At 41.6% G+C, this 26,743-nt stretch overlaps 1 protein-coding gene across 2 annotated transcripts in view; it reads left to right on the top strand.

Annotated features, from left to right (window-relative positions):
• Nucleotides 1–1,180: 1,180 nt before the first annotated feature.
• The window catches only part of LOC115136716 (cell adhesion molecule 1-like), a 206,329-nt gene continuing 180,766 nt past the window's right edge, over nt 1,181–26,743 (top strand). For both annotated transcript variants that reach the window (XM_029672426.2, XM_029672425.2), the window contains exon 1: nt 1,181–1,282. In XM_029672426.2, coding sequence (XP_029528286.1) covers nt 1,207–1,282 — 76 coding nt within the window. In that variant the 5' untranslated portion in view covers nt 1,181–1,206. The remainder of the gene's footprint in view (nt 1,283–26,743) is intronic.

Genomic DNA, 26,743 nt, shown 5'->3' with positions numbered 1-26,743 from the left:
TGAGGACTGACACAAACTCTCAGAGAATAGATTAGCTGTCCTGGCTTCTTTTTGACAGCATAAAAGATAAATGATATTCAACATTATCATGCAGACTCCTTCATGCACACTTCCTTGTGACACTATTTCACCCAGGTCTATTTGTTGAAGATAAGACTGATAAGTGTAGTTATTGCAGGGAGAGACGAGAGAGAGCGAGAGTGAGAGAGAGAGAGAGAGAGAGAGATGCAAAGGCACTGTGTAGAATATTCTATCAGCTATTTTTAGAGAGCAAACTGGTGAACTAGATTGTTTATTGCCTAGCTATTAGCAAAACCATTGTTTGAGATTAACCCTCTAGATAGACATGTGCTTGAAATACATGAATTACCTGTTTTGTACTGAACAAGGTTTCCTGGTGATGCTCTTAGTCCCTGAGACTGTAGGACTCGATCAGACTATCATGCTGTCTGGGGTGGAATGACTGGATGCACACACACACACACACACACACACACACACACACACACACACACACACACACACATTTAAAACTGAATCCCATATAGTGTAGCCTATAGGGATACTGCCTACTACAAACTGCTTCGCTCAGGGTATAACGTAGGGGGCGCTCTTTGAGTGACGAAGGTTAAAGTCAAACTGTGAAGGTAGCCTACTACCTGATAAAACAAACTGTAACTGCACGATGTTTTCTGAATCGTGATCTATGATCGTGATATATATTCTGACAGCTAATGAAACAGCTCAATTATACACTGTTATTGACACATTACTGCTCGTATCATAGGGAAACAAGTAATAAACTCATTTGAATAAGGGGTTTAGCATAGACAGCAAATTCAATCAGTATTAGGTTTAAAGACAAAACAGAAAATAACAGCGTACTATATAATACGTATTTTTAATAACCGATTAAATGTTAATTGAACTAGGAATAATTCACAACATAGATAATTCATGCATATAGGCTATACAGTTTATAAGCATGTTTTAATATTTATTTTAGCCTAAACTTGACATTTGCCACAAATCACACATCCCAAATACTGAACTATGGGTGGAATTATGCAAAACATAATGTAAGTAACTCTAAAAATCACGCAGTGTTATTTGATAGATGAGTCCCTATTTGCGCCCTCCCTCCTCTCGCATCCGATGGCTGTCTCTAGGTGATTTAGTGCCGCCAGTCTCGAGCAGCTGTCCAACATGGCGATCACGGGAAACGGATCTCTCACTATTTCTCTCTCTGTTTTCGTGATTTCAGCAGCGTTTCTTCTAAAAGGTAGGATTACTTACTCATGATGCATGTGTATCAAAAATGTTTGAGCTCATGGAGTGAAAGAACATACGTAAAAGTTGAAATGGTTGGTGCGCGATGCGCGATGAGCTTCTCTTTGAATCTCAGCATCTTCACTTCGCTTCTTTTGATCTGACTTCAACTTGCACCGTTTTCTATGTAGTCTCTGCTGTAACCCGTGTCCCTATATACAAAACAACATGCCATTGTTTTTGGGGGACCTTTGGATAGCATGTCAGTCCTTTTTATATTCTAAAAGTAGCCTGTTATGTAGGCTATGTTGCACCTCAAAAGTGGTAAAAATTAGTAAATGAGATTATCAACAAATAGCCTACTATTTTCATTCATTAAAAAAAGCATAGGCTACAGTGTAACGTCAAGCTACCACTGTAACTTCTATGTTCCACATAATTGTCAGTGGAAGTTTCCTCGGTGTAACATAAACAGAGTGGTCAGGGTAAATGTATTGCAAATGCTCACAGTGGCTAATATTTATGTTTAATAACTCGAATGCCTATTATACTCTAGTACTTTAGTGCGCTGAAAAACACGCAATGCAGCTACATACAGTAAACTGCACTCATGTCACCGCTGCGGTGAATAGGTTTCGGGCGCATTGGCTCCTACCCACAACATACCTCCTTACTATTATCCTATTATACAGGTTCACAGTTAGAGCTTGTCTACGTATTATTTCCGGCGAACAGGATACTGATGGACCCAGAAATCTCTTGAGTTGTCGGATTGCAAGGAATGTATGACCTGCCTGACTGTTCATGTTAGTTGTAGGCTACATAGACTGATATGCTGATACGGTGCATGCACTATTCTACAAGGTAAATGACGTCCAGAACCACGCCAGTATAATTTCATATAGTCAGCCTCAGACACTGTAGCCAAAGATCTTTTCACAATCATTTAATTTACGCTAGTGTTGTAGTGTGGACAGTAGCCTAAAATTGAGTTTTTTCGCCTCATGGTTTGCCGCTAATAAGCAGTCAATTTGTAAGATACATTATTTTTTTTAAAGATGAGTATAACATTCTTTACAGGTCTGTTATGTTGCTCATATGTAGCCTTTAAATCTCGCAATGCAAAATCAACAGGTCTTTCTGTGTGTGTGTGTGTGTGTGTGTGTGTGTGTGGATGGATGTTTGGGGGGTGGGGGGGTCTATACAGGATTACACCGTTTGTTGCTCAGAAGCCTATCAAAAATAAAGCGAAATGTCTAAAGAAATACAGTGCCTACAGAAATTATTCATACTTATTCCACATTTTGTTGTGGTACAGCCTGTGTTCTCACCCATCTACACACAATACCCCATAATGACAAAGCGAAAACATGTTTTTGACATTTTTGGCAAATGTATTGGAAATGACATATCTAATTTACAGAGGTATTCACACCCCTGAGTCAACACTTTGTGTAAACAGCTTTAGCAGCGATTACAGCTGTGTTTCTGGGTACGTCTCTAAGAGCTTTCCACACCCGAATTGTGCAACATTTGCCCATGATTCTTTTCAAAATCCTTCAAGCTCTATCATATTGGTTGTTGATCATTGCCAGAGAACCATTTTCAGGTCTTGTCATAGATTTTTAAGTAGATTTAAGTCTTCTTGGTAAGCAACTCCAGTGTATATTTGGCTATGTGTTTTAGGTTCTTGTCCTGCTGAAAGGTGAATTAATCTCCCAATGTCCAGTGGAAAGCAGACTGAACCAGGTTTTCCTCTGGGATTTTGCCTGTGCTTAGCTCCATTCCATTTATTTTTTATCCTGAAAAACTCCACATTCCTTAACGATTACAAGTATGGATTTGCCCCTAACATAGCACTTTGTATTCAGGACAAAATGTGAATTGCATTGCCACATTTGTTTTGCAGTGTTACTTTAATGGTGTGTTGCAAACAGGATGTATGTTTATTTTGTATTTTTATTCTGTACAGGCTTCCTTTTTTCACTCTGTCATTTTGATTAGTGTTGTAACTACAATGTTATTGATCCATCCTCAGTTGTCTCCTATCACAGCCATTAAACTCTGTAACTGTTTTAAAGTCATCATTGGCCTCATGGTGAAATCCCTGAGCGGTTTCCTTCCTCTCCGGCAACTAAGTTAGGAAGGACCTTGGGAGTCCATGGAACTTATTATGTGACTTGTTAGGCACATTTTCAATCCTGAACTTATTTAGGCTTGCTATAACAAAGGGGTTGAATACTAAAAAAAAAACACTTTGACATTATAGGGTATTGTGTTTAGGCCAGTGAAAACAAATCTAAATGTAATACATTTTAAATTCAGGCTATAACACAACAAAATGTGGAAAAAGTCAAGGAGTGTGAGTACTTTCTAAAGGTACTGTACATGTGTACTGAGGTAACATGGGAAACTACAGGTTTTCAATGGAGGACTGTTGAATGGAGTGTAGTCTGCATTGAGTAGTGATTGATTACCATTCACCGTATTTTAGAGCTTCACCCTCTTGTCACCATAATTTAATTCATCTCTCTCTGGGTTAAATGCCAGAATGCATGCAGAATACACAATAGCTTCCAATTTTTATTTTTGTATTTTACCTTTATTTAACTAGGCAAGTCAGTTAAGATTTATTTTTTTCAATGACGGCCTAGGAACAGTGTGTTAACTGCCTGTTCAGGGGCAGAATGACAGATTTGTACCTTGTCAGCTCGGGGATTTGAACTTGCAACCTTTCGGTTACCACTAGGCTACCCTGCCAATACAATATCCTAAGTGGTGCAAGATTAGAAGATTATTGCATTTTTTGTGGGGAAGAAAAATTCCAAGCCAAGAAAGACCTATGGATGCAGATCTTTCATTTATTTGATTTTTGTTGCATAAATAAATGCAGGGAGAGGAGAACAAGAGGTTTGCTGACCTAGAAACACTGTACAGCTGCAACAACTCCCACATATTGTTAGGAACAAAGTTGACCAGGCTTGGTAGGATACCATTTAGATACAGTGCCTTAGGAAAGTGTTCAGACCCCTTGACCACATTTTGTTACCACATTTTGTTACGTTACAGCATTATTCTAAAATTGATAGAAAAAAACTCAGCAATCTACACAACATACCCCATAATGAAAAATCAAAAATAGTTTTTTTGAAATTGTTGCTAATTTATAAAAAAAAGTATTCATACCGTTTACTCAGTGCTTTGGTGAAGCACCTTTGGCAGCGACTACAGTATAAAATCTTATTGCGTATGACGCTACAAGCTTGGCACACCTGTGTTTGGAGAGTTTCTTCTCTTGAGATCATCTCAAACTCTGTCAGGTTGGATGGGAGCGTTGCTGCACAGCTATTTTCAGGTCTCTCCAGAGATGTTTGATCGAGTTCAAGTCCGGGCTCTGGCTGGGTCACTCAAGGACATTCAGAGACTTGTCCTGAAATACCCCTGCATTGTTTTGCCTATATGCTTAGGGTCGTTGTCCTGTTGGAAGGTGAACCTTCACCCGAGTCTGAGATCCTGAGCGCTCTGGGGTAGGTTTTCATCAAGGATCTCTCTGTACTTTGCTCCGCTCATCTTTGCCTCGATTCAGACGAGTCTCCCAGTCCTTGCTTCTGAAAGACATCCCCACAGCATGATGCTGCCACCACCATGCTTCACCGTAGGGATGGTGCCAAGTTTCCTCCAGACGTGATGCTTGGAATTCAGGCCAAAGAGTTCAATCTTGGTTTCATCAGACCAGAGAATCTTGTTTCTCGTGTTCTGAGAGTCTTTGTGTGCCTTTGGCAAACTCCAGAGGGCTGGCATATGCCTTTTACTGAGGAGTGGCTTCTGTCTGAACACTCTCCCTATCCAAGGCCCTTCTCCTCCGATTGGTCAGTTTGGCCGAGGCTGTTGTATTCTTGGGGACCTTCAATGCTGCAGAATTTTTTTGGTACCCTTCCTCAGATCTGTGCCTCGACACAATCCTGTCTCGGAGCTCTTTGGACAATTCCTTGGACCTCATGGCTTGGGTTTTGCTCTGACATGCACTGTAAACTGTGGGAACTTTTATAGACAGGGGTGTGCCTTTCCAAATCATTTCCAATCAATTGAATTTACCACATGTGGACTCCAATCAAGTTTTAGAAACATCTCAAGGATGATCAAATTTTAGTCTCAACGCAAAGGGTCTGAATACTTATGTAAATAAGGTATTTCTATTTTTTATTTGTCATACATTTTCAAAAATTGTTAAACCTGTTTTTGCTTTGTCTTTATGGGGCATTGTGTGTAGATTGCTGAGAAAAAATAACTATATTTAATCCACTTTAGAATGAAGCTGTAACATAACAAAATGCAAAATGTGAAAAAAGTCAAGGGGTCTGAATAGTTTCTGAAGGAACTGTATGCCTTTATAGTGAGAGTAGAACACCAAAGAGAAGGGCGAAGTGTAAGGTCGTCTGTGTGTAGCTGGTGAGATGAGTCAGGCGCAGGACAGCAGATATGAGTAATAGCAACACTTTTACTCAAAAATCAAAGTATATACACGTAATATACACGGCCACACAATACGGACCACAATACAACAAACAATCACTCACAAAAACCATGTGGGGAACAGAGGGTTAAATAATGAACAGGTGTGTGAAACAAAGACAAAACAAATGGAAAATGAAAAGTGGATCGGTGGTAGCAAGAAAGCCGGTGACGTCGAACGCCGCCCGAACAAGGAGAGGGACCGACTTCGGCGGAAGTTGTGACACAAAGTCTAACAAGATCTTGCTTAGCTGGACTAGGCTTGGCATTTATTTGACATCAAGCCTGGTTGGTTAATATCTGAAAGGAAAGTTTTTTAATTTAAAAATATATATATATTTCACCTTTATTTAATTAACCAGGTAGGTCAGTTGAGAACAAGTTCTCATTTACAATGCGACCTGGCCTAGATAAAGCAAAGCAGTGTGACAAACAACAACACAGAGTTACGCATGGAATAAACAAAGTGCAGTCAATAACACAATAGAAAAATATATATACAGTGTGTGCAAATGGAGTAAGGAGGTAAGGAAATAAATAGTCCATAGTAGCGAAGTAATTACAATTTAGCAAATTAACACTGGAGTGATAGATGTGCAGATGATGATGTCCAAGTAGAAATACTGGTGCGCAAAAAGAGCTACTTCATCCCTAAAAAACAATATGGGGATGAGGTAGGTAGTTGGATGGGCTAGTTACAGATGGGCTGTGTACAGCTGCAGCGATTGGTAAGCTGCTCAGATAGCTGATATGGAGCGATACAAAAATAAAGATTTAAAATCATTTTGAAAGCATCTTGTAAATAGTGTATCTCTCCAGGGGGTTCCTTTATCTCTCTCCAGTGAGTTCCTCTGTCTCTCCAGGGGGTTCCTCTGTCTCTCCAGGGTGTCCCTCCATCTCTCCAGGGAGTTCCTCTATCTCTCCAGGGAGTTCCTCTGTCTCTCCATGGGGTTCCTCTATCTCTCCAGGGTGTCCCTCTATTTCTCCAGGATGTTCCTCTGTCTCTCCAGGGGTCCCTATGTCTCTCAAGGGGTACCTCTATCTCTCCAGGGATTTCCTATATCTCTCCAGGGGGTTCCTCTATCACTCCAGGGGGTCCCTCTGTCTCTCCAGGAGTTTCATATTTCTCTGCAGGGGGTTCCTCTGTCTCTCCAGGGGGTTCCTCTATCTCTCCAGGGGGGCCCTCTATCTCCAGGGGGATCCTCTATCTCTCCAGGAGGTTCCTCTATTATAATACATGTCAGCTGTGATCTGATCATCGTAATTGAGACGGTTGCATAATGCTCCTCTATTGTCAGCTCCACCTCATTCATCAGTGCTGAATGATGGTGAAATGGATCAATAGAAGCGGTCATGGATCCTTAAGTAGGCCTGTACTGCTTTTGGTGTGTTTCTCTGATAAACAAAGTAAACGTATGCTTGTTATTGTGCTTTTGTTTGTCATACAGTTTTCTATGTGTGAAATGGATGGTGATTGAAGATGCTGTTGAAGGGTTTGGCTTTGAAACAGAGTGATTCAGGGCTGCTGTACTGTATTCTGTCTCTGTACTGAGTCATCACCCTCATCCATCACAGGCCTTGGTAACTGAACTGGCATCTACTAGAATATCTTGTCATGTGTTCTTCACGTATACTGTATACAGCGCTTTAACAGTGTTGTTGACTGTAGGGCCAGGATACTGATCCTGTCCACTTCACAGGAGTTTCCTATTTCCCTACAGGGGGTCCCTCTGTCTCTCCAGGGAGTTCCACTGTCTCTCCAGGGAGTTACTTTATCTCTCCAGGGAGGTCCTCTATCCCTCCAGGGGGTGCTTATGTTTCTCCATGGGGTTCCTTTGTCTCTCCAGGGAGTTCCTCTATCTCTCCATGGAGTTCCTCTGTCTTTCCAGGGGGTTTATCTGTCTCTCCAGGGAGTTCCACTATCTGACCAGGGGTCCTTTATCTCCATGGGGTTCCTCTATCTCCAGGGGGTACCTATATCACCCCAAGGAGTTCCTCTGTCTGTCCAGGGGTCCTTTATCTCCATGGGGTTCCTCTATCTCCAGGGGGCACCTCTATCTCTCCAAGGAGTTCCTCTATCTCTCCAGGGGTAATTTATCTCCATGGGGTTCCTCTATCTCAAGGGTTCCTCTATCTCTCCAGGGGTTTCCTATATCTCTCCATGGTTTTCCTCTATCTCTCCAGGAGTTTCCTGTGTCTCTCCAGGGGGTCCTCTATCTCTCCATGGGGTCCTCTATCTCCAGGGGTCCTCTATCTCCAAGGGGTCCCTCTATCTCTCCAGGAGGTTATTCTATTATAATACATATCAGCTGTGATCTGATCATGGTATTTCAGACGGTTGCATAATGCTTCTTTATTGTCAGCTCCACCTCATTCATCAGTGCTGAATGATGGTGAAATGGATCAATAGAAGCGGTCATGGAGCCTTAAGTAGGCCTGTACTGATTTTGGTGTGTTTCTCTGATAAACAAAGTAAACGTATGCTTGTTATTGTGCTTTTGTTTGTCATACAGTTTTCTATGTGTGAAATGGATGGTGATTGAAGATGCTGTTGAAGGGTTTGGCTTTGAAACAGAGTGATTCAGGGCTGCTGTACTGTATTCTGTCTCTGTACGGAGTCATCACCCTCATCCTTCACAGGCCTTGGTAACTGAACTGGCATCTACTAGAATATCTCCTGTGTTATTCACGTATACTGTATACAGCGCTTTAACAGTGTTGTTGACTGTAGGGCCAGGATACTGATCCTGTCCACTTCACTTGTTCTATATGCTCATAGCAGATTTGAATGATAAGTAGTAAACACAGGACCATTGATATCATGTGGGCACTGTGGTTGGAAAATTGCACAGTTCTCACAACCTGCGGTGAAATGCAGTTATCCTGTTTCAAGTTACATTTGACACCGAAGGTAATGGCCCATTGATATGTGCCAGCTCGTGAAATATTTCACTGCCTGTACATTTGGCTCACTACATCATTTGTAACAATAATATACTCGTCTATTTAAAGAAATTGAATTTATAGCTCATTAAATTTACATTAGATTCTGCTTAATAAACCTCCCCCTAATTGCTAGATAATGCAGGGCATTACTTTATGTGGTGGCAGCAACCGATGTTACTCTTAGTTAGGGAAGGGAAGGCTGAGACGTTGTAGTTCTTCTCAGTACAACTTTAGAAAGAGAGAAGATCCGGTAGCCACCGTTGACATCCATAAGAAAATCAGCTACTGCAGTTTTGCTAGTCACTACTATCTGATGTAAGACAATACATTTCAAGCTGGGTGGGTAGCTCTTCAGACAGAGCTACCCAGTGTCCACACACGTTTTTCAGTGAGCTCTTTCTGACTGCTCCTCTGTACATGGCGGCAGGTAGCCTAGTGGTTAAGAGCCCAAAGCTCTTAACCGAAAGGTTGCTGGTTTGATATCCCGGGCCGACTAGGTGAAAAATCTGTTGATGTACCCTTAAGCAAGGCACTTAACATTAGTTGCTCTGGATAAGCCCGTCTGTTAAAATGTGAAGGGAAGCAGGGAATCTAGCTGCAGTGTAATTAGCAGTCTCGTTGAGGTTCCACTGTTGTGTTGGTCTTGAAGTCATACTGGGTGAAGGCATGCAGCTATAGAGGCGTGAGAGATCATTTGGTCAGAAGGGATGGCCATTGGCTACGCCTGGTGGTGCCTACAGAATGTCTCTCCATCACTGACCTTGTATAGCCTTTCAAGGCTCCTAGTATGCATCCCAAATGGCACCCTATTCCCTTTATATTGCACTACTTTTCAAAAGTAGTGTGCTGTATAGAGAATAGGGGGCCAAAGGTAATGCACAATATAGAGAATAGGGTTCCATTTGGGATGCATCCTAGGAGTCATTTCAGACTAATACATAGCCCATCCTTCAAGCCTTCGGCAGGGGAACACAATACAACTATTTTCTGTCTCTGTAAAATAGCTTTTTGCTAAATAAACGTGTAATGCCAAGGTCAAAGGGCAGGGAGAGGGGAATTGTTGACATCCTATTCACTTTAGAGTTATTTTTGGATGGAATACAAATCAGACCTCCCACCTTTTTGTCAACGGAATTTTCACTATAAAGTACTGTGAATTGTCAGTGAATGAAGAATGCTGAAAATAGTATCGAAACAACGACATTGGCTGTTGAACTAAAGTGTAATAAACAGTCAAATAGCAGTAAAGGACTGGTGGCGGGCCCTTTGATGAGTGAGTGGACAAAGTGCTTCATTTATGCCAGTGCTGTGATAATGAGGAGGAGGAGTGGTTTCTGCTGGTATGAATATGACATTGTTCTCTCTGGGCCCTGGATCTGAGGGTCCTCACTGCATTGTCTACATTGCCTGGCTGTGGCTGTGCGAATCATTTCCGCAATGAGAAAATTAAGAAGCAATGTTGTTGTTTTGGAGAGCATAGAGTGCACATTAGTATGCCTCATGGAGCAGTCACAGCATGCCATTAAGAGAGACTGTGGACCAGTCACTGGCTCACAGCACAGCACCTCGTAAATGGAAACATGGGACAGTTTTACTGCAGAACACAACATACTCTATCAACAGACATCGCACAGACGTACAGTCCCTAGCATATACAGAACTAGGACCCCAATTATTCGACTAGTCAATTGTTTGGTCGATAGACTGTTGGTCGACCAAGATTTCTTTTGTCAAGCAGTAGCATAAATATATATAGTACGAGTGAAAAGTTTGGACACCTACTCATTCCATTGTTTTCATTTTTTTTGTACTATTTTCTACGTTGTAGAATAATAGTGAAGACATCAAAACTATGAAATAACACATATGGAATCATGTAGTAACCAAAAAAGTGTTAAACAAATCAAAATATATTTTATATGGGAGATTCTTCAAAGTAGCCACCCTTTGCCTTGATGACAGCTTTGCACACTCTTGGCATTCTCTCAACCAGCTTCATGTGCCTTTTGGCTGGTACTGTACAGTATATATACAGCTGAAGTAAGAAGTTTACATGCACCTAAGCAAAATACATTTAAACTCAGTTTTTCACAATTCCTGACATTTAATCCAAGGAAAAATTTCCTGTTTTAGGTCAGTTAGGATCACCACTTTATTTTAAGAATGTGAAATGTCAGAATAATAGTTGAGATAATTATTTATTTCAGCTTTTATTTCTTTCATCACATTCCCAGTGGGTCAGAAGGTTACATACACTCAATTAGTATTTGGTACCATTGCCTTTAAATTGTTTATATTGGGTCAAACATTTCGGATAGCCTTCCACAAGCTTCCCACAATAAGTTGGGTACATTTTGTCCCATTTCTTCTGACAGAGCTGGTGTAACTGAGTCAGGTTTGTAGGCCTCCTTGCTCGCACACTTTCAGTTCTGCCCACAAACTTTCTATTGGATTGAGGTCAGGGCTTTGTGATGGCCACTCCCAATACCATGACTTTGTTGTACTTAAGACATTTTGCCACAACTTTGGAAGTATGCTTGGGGTCATTGTCCATTTGGAAGTCCCATTTGCGACTAAGCTTTAACTTCCTGACGGATGTTTTGAGATGTTGCTTCAATGTATCCACATAATTTTCCTCCCTCATGAAGTCCCACCTGCAGCAAAGCACCCCCACAACATGATGCTGCCACCCCCGTGCTTCATGGTTGGGATGGTGTTCTTCGGCTTGCAAGCCTCCCCCTTTTTCCTCCAAACATAACGATAGTCATTATGGCCAAACAGTTCTATTTTTGTTTCATCAGACCAGAGGACATTTCTCCAAAAAGTACGATCTTTGTCCCCATGTGCAGTTGCAAACCGTAGTCTGGCTTTTTATTGGCGGTTTTGGAGCAGTGGCTTCTTCCTTGCTGAGCGGCCTTTCAGGTTATGTCAATATAGGACTCGTTTAACTGTGGATATAGATACTTTTGTACCTGTTTCCTCCAGCATCTTCACAAGGTCATTTTCTGTTGTTCTGGGATTGATTTGCACTTTTCACACCAAAGTACGTTCATCTGTGGGAGACAGAACGCGTCTCCTTCCTCAGTGGTATGATGGCTGTGTGGTCCCATGGTGTTTATACTTGCGTACTATTGTTTGTACAGATGAACGTGGTACTTCAGGCGTTTGGAAATTGCTCCCAAGGATGAACCAGACTTGTGGAGATTTTCCCATAATGTCAAGCAAAGAGGCACTGAGTTTGAAGGTAGGCCTTGAAATACATCCACAGGACCACCTCCAATTGACTCAAATGGTGTCAAATAGCCTATCAGAAGTGTGGTGGTTAATTTCTGTATTACAAAATGAGGAGAGAGACAAACTTCACACACTAGTCAGAGTTATACTTAAACTACATCTTTAATAATAAGAGCTTTGCAATAGCACTGACTTTCAATGATGTGCCATTTCTAATGAACCATTGAAAGTGGTACAAAGATCTTTTATAGCCAAGATACACCCCTCTCAACCTACATGACGAACAACAGATACATAAAATGGTCACAAGGTTAAGATTTGAATGAAAGGTCTATAATACATAGCAGACAGCAACTGCTGTGTCAACAGTTTTCATTGTAAAGACCCGTGTCTGGTCCTCCTACTCCAAACTGGAACCGTCTCACCCTGGTACGGTGTAGCACAAAATCATTACCTCATGTTATCTGGAAGGCTCTTTAGGTTTTATCACCCAAAGACATCGTAAATCTCCTCTGTCAGTGCTATCTCATAGAGGCCCTCCTCAGTAGAACACACAAACAATAGTTAACGGAATATTCTATTCTGTCGAATAAAACAACCATTATAATGCAATACAAGCATTATAACATAAAGCACAAAGTGGATGTCCTAACCGACTTGCCAAAACTATAGTTTGTTAATAAGAAATTTGTGGAGTGGTTGAAAAACAAGTTTTAATGATTCCAACCTAAGTGTATGTAAACTTCCGACTTCAACTGTATATATTTTTTATGGCACACAAGACACCTGTGTTATTCACGTTCCATCTAAGTGAACTAATCCATTGCGGAGGCCGAGACTAATCCATTGCGGAGGCCACTGGGATGGCACAGTCCAAGCAGAATGGGAGTGTGGCTAAGATGTACAATGCATGTCTCTCTCCAGAATGTGCTCTCTCCCCCTAATTTGTGCACAATCATTGTTTCATAACTTCATTGTGTGAATTGTTTGCATTTGATTGTTAGTCTCTATCAATTCCCCATTACATATATCACCAGTAGTATATTTACTGTTAATTCCTATATTTTAGAATCTACAAGTTTGTTTGGTTACGGTAATGTCTATTAATGCATTCAATATATTATTATTCCAGTCTTTTACCGTTCTCAATGTTGGAGTGGACACGTTGTTTGGAGAGCGCACAAGCTATGCTACAATTGTGGGAAACAAGTTTGTTTTATTTCATTCCATTTATGAGTTTTGTCAATATAGTCATTGTATTTTGTTTGGAGCGCTCCTGTCAATGTTGAGTAAGGACGCATACCTGATTACGTATGGAAGTAGAACTATATACTACCTGGCCTGCGTGTAAATGTAGCCTTATAAATGTGCCCATTTGAGGATCTGGTAATATTTCTGATTGGCTTAATGCACTACCACTAATGAGCTGGAGCTTCTCAAAGTAATGTTTTCTTCACCTCAAACAGCAAATGAACAAAGTCTGTTTTTACGTCCATTGAGAATGACAATAATTCCTCAATGTATTTGAAAAATCTTTCTAGCTCTCTCCCTTTCGATAACCACTCACCGTGAAAGGAAGAAATGTCATGCTCTGATCCAGTGGAAACAACATAAAATAGGCGTACCTGATTACTTCTTATCCCTTGCTCAAATAGCCTACAGCTGTGTCTGTCCCGAGCTCACTGGCAGGGCCCAAAATATTTTCTACAATGTTGCAAGGAGCTTCAGGCTAGACCCAAGTTAATAGTTGATACAATGTTTCAACTTCATTGTAGACAGGCCATGCGTAGCCAATGTGATTTATAGGATATTTATTTTTATTAGGATATTTTCTACCTGCAGGCTGTAATGTTTTTATTTGTTGGCTTTATAGGCTATTTTTACATAGTTGGTAATGGCAATAGAAGTTAGGTTTATGTTTGTATCATTTTCATTTAGATTTGGATAGAATTTTGATTAACCACATGATTTTGAGATATGAAGACGTTATTCTAATTGAAATGAAACTGTTCCACGTAAATGTGCATATGAAAACCATAACTGGCACGCAGATTGGTAGAAATTGTAAGGTAAATTGACATTCCACATGAGAAAGTTTGCCGACTCCTCATGTAGCCTATTACTGGCAACTTCAGGAGAGTAACGGCAGAATCTACGAAAGCCAGTAGGAGTGGGAAGAGGATGGAGAGGACAGGTTAGGTTTTTCAGGACAGGTTTTTCTTCTGGTTATCTTGATGTCTGGTTCCCTCTTGAGTTATTTGTGTCTTATTTCATCAAACATTGAGCGTAAAGCCTCAAACAAGCTCAATGCATATATAGTTGATTTTATTAAAACACATAGGGAGGGTTTTCAGACCCCTTGACTTTTTCCACATTTTGTTACATTACAACCTTATTTCAGTCGACCAAGATTTTTTTTTTGTCGGGGACAGCCCTATATAGAACAGAGCTTATCGAGAGACATGTATCTGCCCACCATTCACTGTCCATGTATTACCAGTGTCCTTTGGATTTTTTGTCTTAGAGGGATGTAGTCATTCAGAAGTTAAACTTACAGAGTCATGTCCAGAGTTTCCGAAAAGGTAAATAGTAGCTAGTTGCAGGCGTAAATGTTTATATTTTAACAAGAACAAATGTTCTTGGAAACTTCACAGCTTCCATGCAGTTTATTTAACTAGCCTCACAGAGAGGAGGTGGAACTATTCAGAAACCATGACAACAGCTGAGAAGCATCCTCAGCTCTAAGACTAGATAACTGTTGATCAATGTGGAGGACAGAAGGCCCTCAGCTTTCTGTGAGGGAGAGAATTACTAATCGATAATCTGTACAGATCCAGCTTTCTGAACGAGAGACTCAGCCGATCAATAGATGTACAGATGCTGCCAGAGGAGAGGAGAGTAGGGCTGGCTGGGTAAGTGGGAATACCGTATTCAACTAATCTGATAAATACTCAAGAATGCCAGGTCATCAGATTGTCTCATAACTTATCTCATTGGAGCAAGTAAATGGGTGAGACTCATCAACATCTGTTTGCTCTGCCCTCCATGCATCAACAGTCATGCTGCAGTCACTCCCCATCAGCCATGGTTAAGTGATGTGGTTCCATGGTTAAGTGATGTGGTTCCATGGTTAAGTGATGTGGTTCCATGGTTAGGTGATGTGGTTCCATGGTTAAGTGATGTGGTTCCATGGTTAGGTGATGTGGTTCCATGGTTAAGTGATGTGGTTCCGTGGTTAAGTGATGTGGTTCCATGGTTAAGTGATGTGGTTCCATGGTTAAGTGATGTGGTTCCATGGTTAAGTGATGTAGTTACATGGTTAAGTGATGTGGTTCCATGGTTAAGTGATATGGTTTGCTTTGCAGATACTTTCATCCAGATTGAGTCAAATGGCAGCCACTTTATCCACTTTCACAGCTGGATGTGACTGGACTTTTTGGAGGGCAACGGATGTCCCACCTGCCATCAGAATCAGTTGTCCTCTGGAACCCTGCCCAGTTCACTAAACTAGTCTACTGGAGGAGTCAGTGAGACAAAGGGGTTTAGTAATGACTGCTTGTTGCCTACTGACTTCATCATCCAACATCTGCATGTTGTAATGGTGTTACTTCACCTTATAGACAGTCATTTAGCAACTGTCTGTTACATTTACATTACATTTACATTTAAGTCATTTAGCAGACGCTCTTATCCAGAGCGACTTACAAATTGGTGCGTTCACCTTAAGACATCCAGTGGAACAGCCACTTTACAATAGTGCATCTAAATATTTTAAGGGGGAGAAGAGAAGGATTACTTTATCCTATCCTAGGTATTCCTGAAAGAGGTGGGGTTTCAGGTGTCTCCGGAAGGTGGTGATTGACTCCGCTGTCCTGGCGTCGTGAGGGAGTTTGTTCCACCATTGGGGGGCCAGAGCAGCGAACAGTTTTGACTGGGCTGCGCAGGAACTGTACTTCCTCAGTGGTAGGGAGGCGAGCAGGCCAGAGGTGGATGAACGCAGTGCCCTTGTTTGGGTGTAGGGCCTGATCAGAGCCTGGAGGTACTGAGGTGCCGTTCCCCTCACAGCTCCGTAGGCAAGCACCATGGTCTTGTAGCGGATGCGAGCTTCAACTGGAAGCCAGTGGAGAGAGCGGAGGAGCGGGGTGACGTGAGAGAACTTGGGAAGGTTGAACACCAGACGGGCTGCGGCGTTCTGGATGAGTTGTAGGGGTTTAATGGCACAGGCAGGGAGCCCAGCCAACAGCGAGTTGCAGTAATCCAGACGGGAGATGACAAGTGCCTGGATTAGGACCTGCGCTGCTTCCTGTGTGAGGCAGGGTCGTACTCTGCGGATGTTGTAGAGCATGAACCTACAAGAACGGGCCACCGCCTTGATGTTAGTTGAGAACGACAGGGTGTTGTCCAGGATCACGCCAAGGTTCTTAGCGCTCTGGGAGGAGGACACAATGGAGTTGTCAACCGTGATGGCGAGATCATGGAATGGGCAGTCCTTCCCCGGGAGGAAGAGCAGCTCCGTCTTGCCGAGGTTCAGCTTGAGGTGGTGATCCGTCATCCACACTGATATGTCTGCCAGACATGCAGAGATGCGATTCGCCACCTGGTCATCAGAAGGGGAAAGGAGAAGATTAATTGTGTGTCGTCTGCATAGCAATGATAGGAGAGACCATGTGAGGTTATGACTGAGCCAAGTGACTTGGTGTATAGCGAGAATAGGAGAGGGCCTAGAACAGAGCCCTGGGGACGCCAGTGGTGAGAGCGCGTGGTGAGGAGACAGATTCTCGCCACGCCACCTGGTAGGAGAGACCTGTCAGGTAGGACGCAATCCAAGCGTGGGCCGCGCCGGAGATGCCCAACTCGGAGAGGGTGGAGAGGAGGATCTGATGGTTCACAGTATCGAAGGCAGCCGATAGGTCTAGAAGGATGAGAGCAGAGGAGAGAGAGTTAGCTTTAGCAGTGCGGAGGGCCTCCGTGATACAGAGAAGAGCAGTCTCAGTTGAATGACTAGTCTTGAAACCTGACTGATTTGGATCAAGAAGGTCATTCTGAGAGAGATAGCGGGAGAGCTGGCCAAGGACGGCACGTTCAAGAGTTTTGGAGAGAAAAGAAAGAAGGGATACTGGTCTGTAGTTGTTGACATCGGAGGGATCGAGTGTAGGTTTTTTCAGAAGGGGTGCAACTCTCGCTCTCTTGAAGACAGAAGGGACGTAGCCAGCGGTCAGGGATGAGTTGATGAGCGAGGTGAGGTAAGGGAGAAGGTCTCCGGAAATGGTCTGGAGAAGAGAGGAGGGAATAGGGTCAAGCGGGCAGGTTGTTGGGCGGCCGGCCGTCACAAGACGCGAGATTTCATCTGGAGAGAGAGGGGAGAAAGAGGTCAGAGCACAGGGTAGGGCAGTGTGAGCAGAACCAGCGGTGTCGTTTGACTTAGCAAACGAGGATCGGATGTCGTCGACCTTCTTTTCAAAATGGTTGACGAAGTCATCTGCAGAGAGGGAGGAGGGGGGGGGAGGGGGAGGAGGATTCAGGAGGGAGGAGAAGGTGGCAAAGAGCTTCCTAGGGTTAGAGGCAGATGCTTGGAATTTAGAGTGGTAGAAAGTGGCTTTAGCAGCAGAGACAGAAGAGGAAAATGTAGAGAGGAGGGAGTGAAAGGATGCCAGGTCCGCAGGGAGGCGAGTTTTCCTCCATTTCCGCTCGGCTGCCCGGAGCCCTGTTCTGTGAGCTCGCAATGAGTCGTCGAGCCACGGAGCAATGTTAGCAACTTAGTCAGTCAAACACCCGATTCTCTGGTCCATGACCTACTACTCACCGTTTTACTCAGACATTTATAACATCCTTTATGTTCTAGCATGATCAGTGAGCAATGAATTGGTCAATGAAAATTGAAAAAAATTAAGTTATGTCGAAGAATGTAAAAAGCCTCTTCACGAAAGCCTTTTCAGGTAAATGGTATCTGAAGTAGCATTGCCACTGGTCTAAAGCATACTTTGAAGAATGTTGTCAATAAAATGTCACAAGCAGTTATTGTCCCTCTTGTTATTAGAATATATTATATAAAGTATTTGAATACATTATGTGCTGTCAATAGTAAACGTTTACTTGCTGCCACAACCCTCTTCCTTTTAATTGTTTTCCAGTGGTAAAGGGCTTAAGCACTTAGCAATAGCTAGTCCAAGAAAGAAAAAAAATACTTGGAATATTATGTATTTCAAATGCATTTCGTAGAATTGCCCTCAAGAGTTGTCACTCACAACAGCATGGGGCCTTGTATGACGTCAATGCAGCAATCATGATGTGCCTGTATGAAATCTTATTAAGATAGGGTCATATAGGACCACGGCAACAGTGTACGCAACTAGAAGTTGTTATCATTTCTCAAGGTCGTTTACTGTGTGGTATAAGATCATATTTCTGATGTTTACATGAGAGAGGGTTTGCAGTCTGACAGTAGTGCGCTGCAAGCCTGAGGCGTCAGCCTCTTTGAGTTATCAGCCTGACTTAAGAACCATCTTAATTACTCTCCCTCACACACCTCTAATCCGTCATTGTCAGTTGAATCAGGACTGTGCAACCCAAGCAATAATATTAATTCACCCAAACCAGCAGCCCATTGATTACTTCTCATTCTTGGTCCAGTGCTCTGTCTGTCGAGGGACGGCGAGACAGGAAGGCAATATAGTTAATGGAAGGCGAAAACTCAAAGTCACATTGCTACCCTTTAAGATGACAGGTATTAGAGAGGAAATATGGGCTTCATCCATGGGCTGCCAAATGGCGGGACTGTTTGTACTTAACATGGAAAGCGAGCCCACTGCAAACTATCTAGTCTGTTCAGTGGTACCACTTTATGGACACTCCATACCACAACCGTACTAGTCCTCTAATAATTCATTATTCTCCCATCCTCCTTGGTGGTTTTCCTACTGCAGCTCAGTCTACCACCTTATTGTCACTCATTGCAATTTTCGATTGGCTAACAAACTCATTTGGCCACAGTATAGGCTATCTAAAAGACATGGTTAGTCTTTATTTGAAGGTTGCATCATGATGAGTGTTTATAGCAACTTATAACATAGACCCGCCACTTGCACTGTCAGTAAATAAAATTGTTTCTGTACATCACATTGAACCACATTTGAATGTAATTAAAATGTATTGATACATTTTTTTAAAATTACAATTTAATCACAGGATAGATTTTTGCTGTACAGGAGCAATTAGCTTTGTCTGCAGTGGGGGTTTAATTGTCTACATCAAAACAATCATACTGTAGAAGTTGCTGCAAACTCTCCCTGCTCATATCACCATTCCTCTTGATGTTTGTCCCTCTGTAACTATTGTCCCGGGTAATAAGCACTCTCCATCCTCCTTTCCTCCTCTCCTCCATCTTCCTCTCCTCCATCCTCCTCTTCTCCAGACTTGACTTGTCCTTTATTCATCCTGAACACTGAGGCCTCTCCACAATGTTAATTTAATTTCACCAAGTCATGCCCATTGATTTCTCTTCACATAGGCCTAAAACAGAATAAATGGGAAATAGTTTTCACCAACAGGGCTATTTGGACTCATTTGTTGTCTCATTGTTGACAGTGACTGTCATTTGACATTTAGGACATTTTGGAATAGTAGGCAGTCCAAGGCCAGTGTGGGACATCTCTGGGATCTGAAAACACACGTTACATACTATGTGTTAACTTAAAACAAAAAGTTGCAAGTGATGTACAGTAAGGTCAGAGAGTTTGTGTTTGTGTAATATTTACATGATGCATTATGTTTGTTTACGCTCAGTGGTCCGACAAGGACCCATCCCAACGCGTCTATGTCTGCTCCTTGTGCAGTCAGTCTACACTTCAAATGAGAATTTACTCTCCTTCACCTCAAAAGCCTGATCCTCTGATTCATGTGTATACAGCATGCCTCAGAGGAAGGCTAACTCTGCTGGTGTTTAAATAGATATCAATAAAGGAAAATAGGACAGGCTTTGGGATGGTGTTGAAAAGAATAGCATGTCTAGACCTAATAACATCACAACACAGTTTTATTAGAAAGCAGCATGAGTTATGACCTGTGAGCACTAAGATGAGATCCATCAATTTAGAAGTTTTATTGGAAAATGTAGATAAGCTGTGCTGCTGCAGTGGAAGATGTAAATGGTTTATTTAGCATAAAGTAGTTGAGCAGGCAGGAGAGGGGAGGAGGATAGTTGAGTTAGGAAGGGAAAGGATGGGCCTTTTTGACAAAGGCTCTGTTGGAGGAGCTATGGCTAATTTCCCCAGTTTGAGAGCAGGCCTGTCTTAACTCTGGTAATTGGGTTGGTATTAGGAAAGTTGGATCTTGTTCACATCTTATTAGTTCTCAGGTGGACAAGCAGACAGTCACATGTTATGGAATGTTTTTTCCTGTGGACTTGTTTGGTCATATTGTTGAAGTTTGATGTGAATTGTTATTACTTTGAAACTGTGAGTGATTTGTGTTGCCTTGTGGTCATGAATCGATTAGCTTGACTAAACTTTTAAAGTAGCATTTAAATTCAAAGGGGGTATTTAAAAAAATATTTTCTTTTTCTACATGTTTTAATTGGCTGCCCTCTAGGCCAATCATTTGAACCACTTCACATTTAGGCTTTTCTTTTTTTCTTTGAGTTTTCTTCTCCAAGAAATGTTTGGTGATATGGTGACAAACAAACTTGATTGTACGTCTTATCACAGCGTCACATATTCCCTTAAAAACAACAACAGGATCTGAACATTCCCATTAGTATTTAAGTAGATGGTTTCATATTTTTCCACATATGCTATAACTTTCTAATTTGACTTTTTTTCTGAGTGATTTTCAACAAACTTTTGAAAGCTTTGCATAATCTAAATAGGCTCAAGTAGTGTGGAAGGAATGGTTCAGAAACCATATCATGGATCCAAGAGCACAAGCGAATCACTCTGTTCCTTCAAGCCTGACTTTTAAATGGTAAAAGATATGGTAGTCCCTATTACATTTCACATTAAACAATATAAAAGCGACAAAACACCTGGAAAACCTTTGAAATACATTTGAAGCAGATCCGTTTCTGAAGTTTCACCAAGCCACTATTTGTTTTACTCCAAAGTTGTGAAATAATGATCATTTGAATGTAGTTGTGAATCACTTTGGCAGACACATTGGTGTCATCTTAAATCCCACATCTGCATTTATTTAAATGTATTCAGTGCTGTGAGGGTTGTCACTGTATAATACATCAGGATGTGCAGGTTTCATGTATTAGACTACTCTTACTGTCTGCTGCCTCCCTCCCTCTCTGTTTGCAAAAAGGCTCTTCCAGTTTTTAGCGGGTGCAGCCAAAATGCCTGGCAAACTTCCCAATCGGGCCTCATCAAATATATAGTATCTAGGCCACCTTATCACCCAGCAGTTAAATCAACTCAGAAAATTCTTTGTTCCAAATTGACCTTCGTTCTCTTTCTTTCCCACGCTATCTCAACACAGCAGAAAGGAAACCAAGATTTTAACAGTTGATTTTATTCATGAAGTTTAAAAAAAGATGCTCCAACACAAAGGATCTTTGAAAGGACAAAGTTGCTTTGGTTGTAAAACGAATAATCTTTTTTTATTTCATTTCATGTCTGCCGTCTGGTTGATAAAAATGATAATTTAAAAATTATCTGTAAATGCCATTTTGTTTGATATTTTTTGTTAAGAGACCTAAGAGACCGTCATTTAGCCTTTAATGTGCTACATATGTGCCACGTTCCAGCTCCCCACCAATGTGCATTGTCTGATAATGAGGGCTTAAGACACAGAGTCATCCCCAGACTTGTAATTAAATAATTTCATTACACATAACAGGCTGTGGGCTGGATGGCTGGCTCGCCATACAGAGGTGATGACTTGTGAGAGAGGACAAGGCTATAGTGTTGTGGGTTCTGGTGTCAGATAATGTCCCCGACTCTGACACGTACCAGAGAGACAGGCTCAATTTATCCGCTCCGACATCAATCCACATGTCTTGCAGTTAACTATGCTGCCTGGTTTTGTATGTCCAGAGCATTCCATATCACTTCTAACTCGAGTAGTTCTAGGTTTGTCCAGAACCTACCACTGTGGAGATTGAGGTCTGCTATCACCAGAGTAGTCGACTCCCAAAGATACTGGTAACTAACCCAAGATAGTTCATCTGCATCATTTAAAATGGGAGCAAATAAGCACAGTGTCCAGAACAAGCAAGGAGGTGGGCAGAGCCAAGCACGAGCTCGCAAGATCTAATTGGCGTGTTTAGCATGTATTTGCATAGTTCCATTAGGGAATGGCTACTCTGTGAGGTGCGCGTGTGCAATAACTCTATTCGCCCTTGCACTCCTTCTAAACAATGCCATTTTTTTGCAACTTTGGCAAAGGGCCAATTTTACAACATTTTGTGCACTCTGTTTGTGACAGATTCTGTTTTATTCTATCTATTGACTATCTGGTTTTCCCCTTTTATCTGTGCTAGTACTTTCATAACTTATTGTGACAGATTTGATTTAAAAACAAAATTGATGGTTTAAGGCTCCAATACTAGGTTTAAGGCAGATCTCCAGCTCCAGGTGGGCTTAATTAGGCAGAGACTATATTATGTTCACTTCACTATTTCACTCACAGCCCTTTGTGGTTGGACATCTGCAGGCGGAACATTTCTGTTACAGTTCTGAGGAAAACATGTGACTTGGAGAGGGATTTGTTGAACACACCCACTACACCCCAGTCGGTTAGGATCAATGGTTATGATCAGCTACAGGGAGAAAAGTCCTAGCTAAGGTAACTGGTAGAATGAATGGTTGACTGGCTGTCATTTGCAGAGACTTAAGCCTGTCATAGAACTTCTCTATGGCAGGGCTTTGTGTCACGTACTGTAGACCAGGTTTGGAGACATTTCTTGAATTGACTCATGAAGTGAAGAATTTACATTGAATTCAATTTGAATTTCAACAATCTTTAAGTTATGGTATTGGAATTGAATTGGAATTGTAAAAACATTTAATCTGTGTAATTTAATTTAATTGGAATTCAATAGTTTTACATTTCTCAGTTAATGGAATTAATGCAGTCAGTACAGAAATTGACTGCAGGATTAGTTTTAAATCATTTCAATTTATATTTCTATATTTCCAGTATATAGTCTGTCTGAACAGTGACATTATCAACCTGAAAGCCTGATGGAATTTAATTGGAATTTGAATTTTTGGGGGGATAATATTGAATTTGGAATGTAATTATTAGAATTTACCTAACTTTGGAATTGAGAGGGATTTAAATATCTCTGAATTCAAAGATTGACCTGGAATTGGAATATAATTATAATTGAATTTGTGGAATTAACCCCAACCCTGCTGTAGACTTGGTTGCTTGTTAAATTAAGTTAAATGGAGCTGTAATAATGCCCAAAAGAATGACTGACTGCCTGTTGATGACTGACTGCCTGTTTAATGACACCCTGCATCTCAGGGGAAGCCACCTTCTGCCCGTCAGTCACTCAGTCAGTCCATCTATTGAACATCTAACTGACATAATTATGCAAACACTCTAACCTTGATCGTATGTACAGTTGTGGCCAAAAGTTTTGAGAATAACACAAATATTAATTTCCACAAAGTTTGCTGCTTCAGTGTCTTTAGATATTTTTCTCAGATGTTACTATGGAATACTGAAGTATAATTACAAGCATTTCATAATTGTCAAAGGCTTTTATTGACAATTACATGAAGTTGACCCTCTTTTTCAAGACCTCTGCAATCCGCCCTGGCATGCTGTCAATTAACTTCTGGGCCACATCCTGACTGATGGCAGCCCATTCTTGCATAATCAATACTTGGAGTTTGTCAGAATTTGTGGGTTTTTGCTTGTCCACCCGCCTCTTGAGGATTGACCACTAGTTCTCAATGGGATTAAGGTCTGGGGAGTTTCCTGGCCATGGACCCATTATATCGATGTTTTGTTCCCCGAGCCACTTAGTTATCACTTTTTCCTTATGGCAAGGTGCTCCATCATGCTGGAAAAGGCATTGTTTGTCACCAAACTGTTCCTGGATGGTTGGGAGAAGTTGCTCCCGGAGGATGTGTTGGTACCATTCTTTATTCATGGCTGTGTTCTTAGGCAAAATTGTGAGTGAGCCCACTCCCTTGGCTGAGAAGCAACCCTACACATGAATGGTCTCAAGATGCTTTACTGTTGGCATGACACAGGACTGATGGTAGTGCTCACCTTGTCTTCTCCGGACAAGCTTTTTTCCGGCTGCCCCAAACAATCGGAAAGGGGATTCATCAGAGAAATGACTTTACCCCAGTCCTCAGCAGTCCAATCCCTGTACCTTTTGCAGAATATCAGTCTGTCCCAGATGTGGCTTCTTTGCTGCTGCTATGCCAGATTAAGTGATATGACATGCTATTCTATAAAATAATTTCTCCGTAATTAATATTACCTGATTGAGCTAATCATGTAAATGTAATTAACTAGAGAGTCGGGCACCACTAAATAATATGTATAGAGCTGTTATCTTCCGAATAAACTCTTAAAGATCTAGTAACATGTTACAACAATAGCAGTCAAAATTAATCGTCATCTTAATTCAGTCTCATCTGAAAGTTGTACATTCTTGGTTATCTGCACGAACCCTGGCTCACAAGTTGAATCAGCAATACAAAATTGGGTTTAATTATTTATTTACTAAATACCTAACTAATCACACAGAATTACACATACACATAATTAGATCATAACTTGATTACAAATTACGTCATAAAGGAAAACGTCCCTAGCGGGCGGAACAGATATGACAGCTTGTTGCACAAAAGAGTGAAAGAGCGGGAAGACTGAGGAACAAAGGGAAGAAGCTTTGCTATCGTCAATACAGATTCTTATGCATTCTAAATTACCGCCCATTTGGAATAGGAAAATGCAACAAATTTTTACTCTGAGCTGCTCTTCGGTAGGTTGGTGGTAGATGGAAGGCCGTGTTGCCCAACTGAGTCCTTTGAAGAATGTCTCTGGTGGTCAATTGGATACGTTATAGTAACGTCATTGAGTGATAGACGGGATACTCTGTCTGTTCCTTCCTAACCCTCGTTTGCATCTGCTGTTGCTAACTCAACGGCTAGGAGGTATCACTTCTGTAGTGAATAAGAGTTCAAAGTTCATACCATTCGCAACCAAAGCTCACGCTGATGTTGGCTTCGTTCTGTAGTTATTATCTGAACCATTCTGACATAGGACCGTCGTCCTCACGTCCTCGGAACAGGAGGTTATATTGTCGTCAAGGGCTTATATAGGAAGGGAGAGGAGGGCGTGTTTGGTATACCCCATGTACCTTCACAGGGGTGGGCCATTGATTGAGCAGAGCCCTATCTTATGAAAACCCTTATGAAAACCCAAATCTCACATTTTAGAAGCTAAAATCACATTTCATCCCATCATGAATAATTTCATATTCAAACATTTAAATTGAACAACAATTCCATGTGAATCCGATAACTCTGATGTGTAGACTTTCCACTGTAGAGTTTATGTCATCTTATCATTGATGAGAATGTCTCAGATGACAACCGAACTGATATCATATTCATTAAGTACCACCGCATATGTTCCATTGGTCGGATTACCAGAATATAGTTAATTTCCCCCCACCTTCTGATGTTCCCAGAATCTCTATGTTAACCAAGGGTTTTGCAAATGTAACCTCAGTAGGCTAGAGAGAGGAAAAAGGGGGGAAGAGGTATTTATGACTGTCATAAACCTACCCCCCCAGGCCAACGTCATGACACTGCCCTTCTTGAAGCCAGGCAATCCTCCAAAAGTCTTCGCCTCAATGTGAATGCAGATGCACTCACACCTGCTTGCTGCCATTCCTGAGCAAACTCTGTACTGGTGGTGCCCCGATCCTGCAGCTGTATCAACTTTAGGAGACGGTCCTGGCGCTTGCTGGACTTTCTTTGGTGGCCTGAAGCCTTCTTCACAACAATTGAACCGCTGTCCTTGAAGTCCTTGATGATCCGATAAATGGTTGATTTAGGTGCAATCTTACTGGCAGCAATATCCTTGCCTATGAAGCCCTTTTTGTGCAAAACATTGATGACGGCACGTGTTTCCTTGCAGGTAACCATGGTTGACAGAGGAAGAACAATTCCAAGCACCAACCTCCATTTGAAGCTTCCAGACTGTTATTCGAACTCAATCAGCATGACAGAGTGATCTCCAGCCTTGTCCTCGTCGACACTCACAACTAACAAGAGAATCACTGACATGATGTCAGCTGGTCCTTTTGTGGCAGGGCTGAAATGCAGTGGAAATGTTTTTGGGGGATTCAGTTCATTTGCATGGCAAAGAGGGACTCTGCAATTAATTGCAATTCATCTGATCACTCTTCATAACATTCTGGAGTATATTGTATATTGCAAATTGGCATCATACAAACTGAGGCAGCTGACTTTGTGAAAATTAATATTTGTGTCATTCTCAAAAATATTTTGGCCACGACTGTACATTAGGATAGTTGAGTTAGGAAGGGAAAAGGATGGGCCTTTTTGACAAAGGCTCTGTTGGAGGAGCTATGGCTAATTTCCCCAGTTTGAGAGCAGGCCTGTCTTAACTCTGGTAATTGGGTTGGTATTAGGAAAGTTGGATCTTGTTCACATCTTATTAGTTCTCAGGTGGACAAGCAGACAGTCACATGTTATTTTACAAGAGTTCAGTTGAAAGAAGACGGAGCCTAGTGAGTTGAGAGAGGATTTTTTTTTCTGTGGACTTGTTTGGTCATATTGTTGAA

Source organism: Oncorhynchus nerka, linkage group LG11, assembly GCF_034236695.1.
Source record: "Oncorhynchus nerka isolate Pitt River linkage group LG11, Oner_Uvic_2.0, whole genome shotgun sequence".
Taxonomy (NCBI): domain Eukaryota; kingdom Metazoa; phylum Chordata; class Actinopteri; order Salmoniformes; family Salmonidae; genus Oncorhynchus; species Oncorhynchus nerka.
Note: the sequence above shows the minus strand (reverse complement) of the source record. Positions and strands in the feature narration are given on the sequence as shown.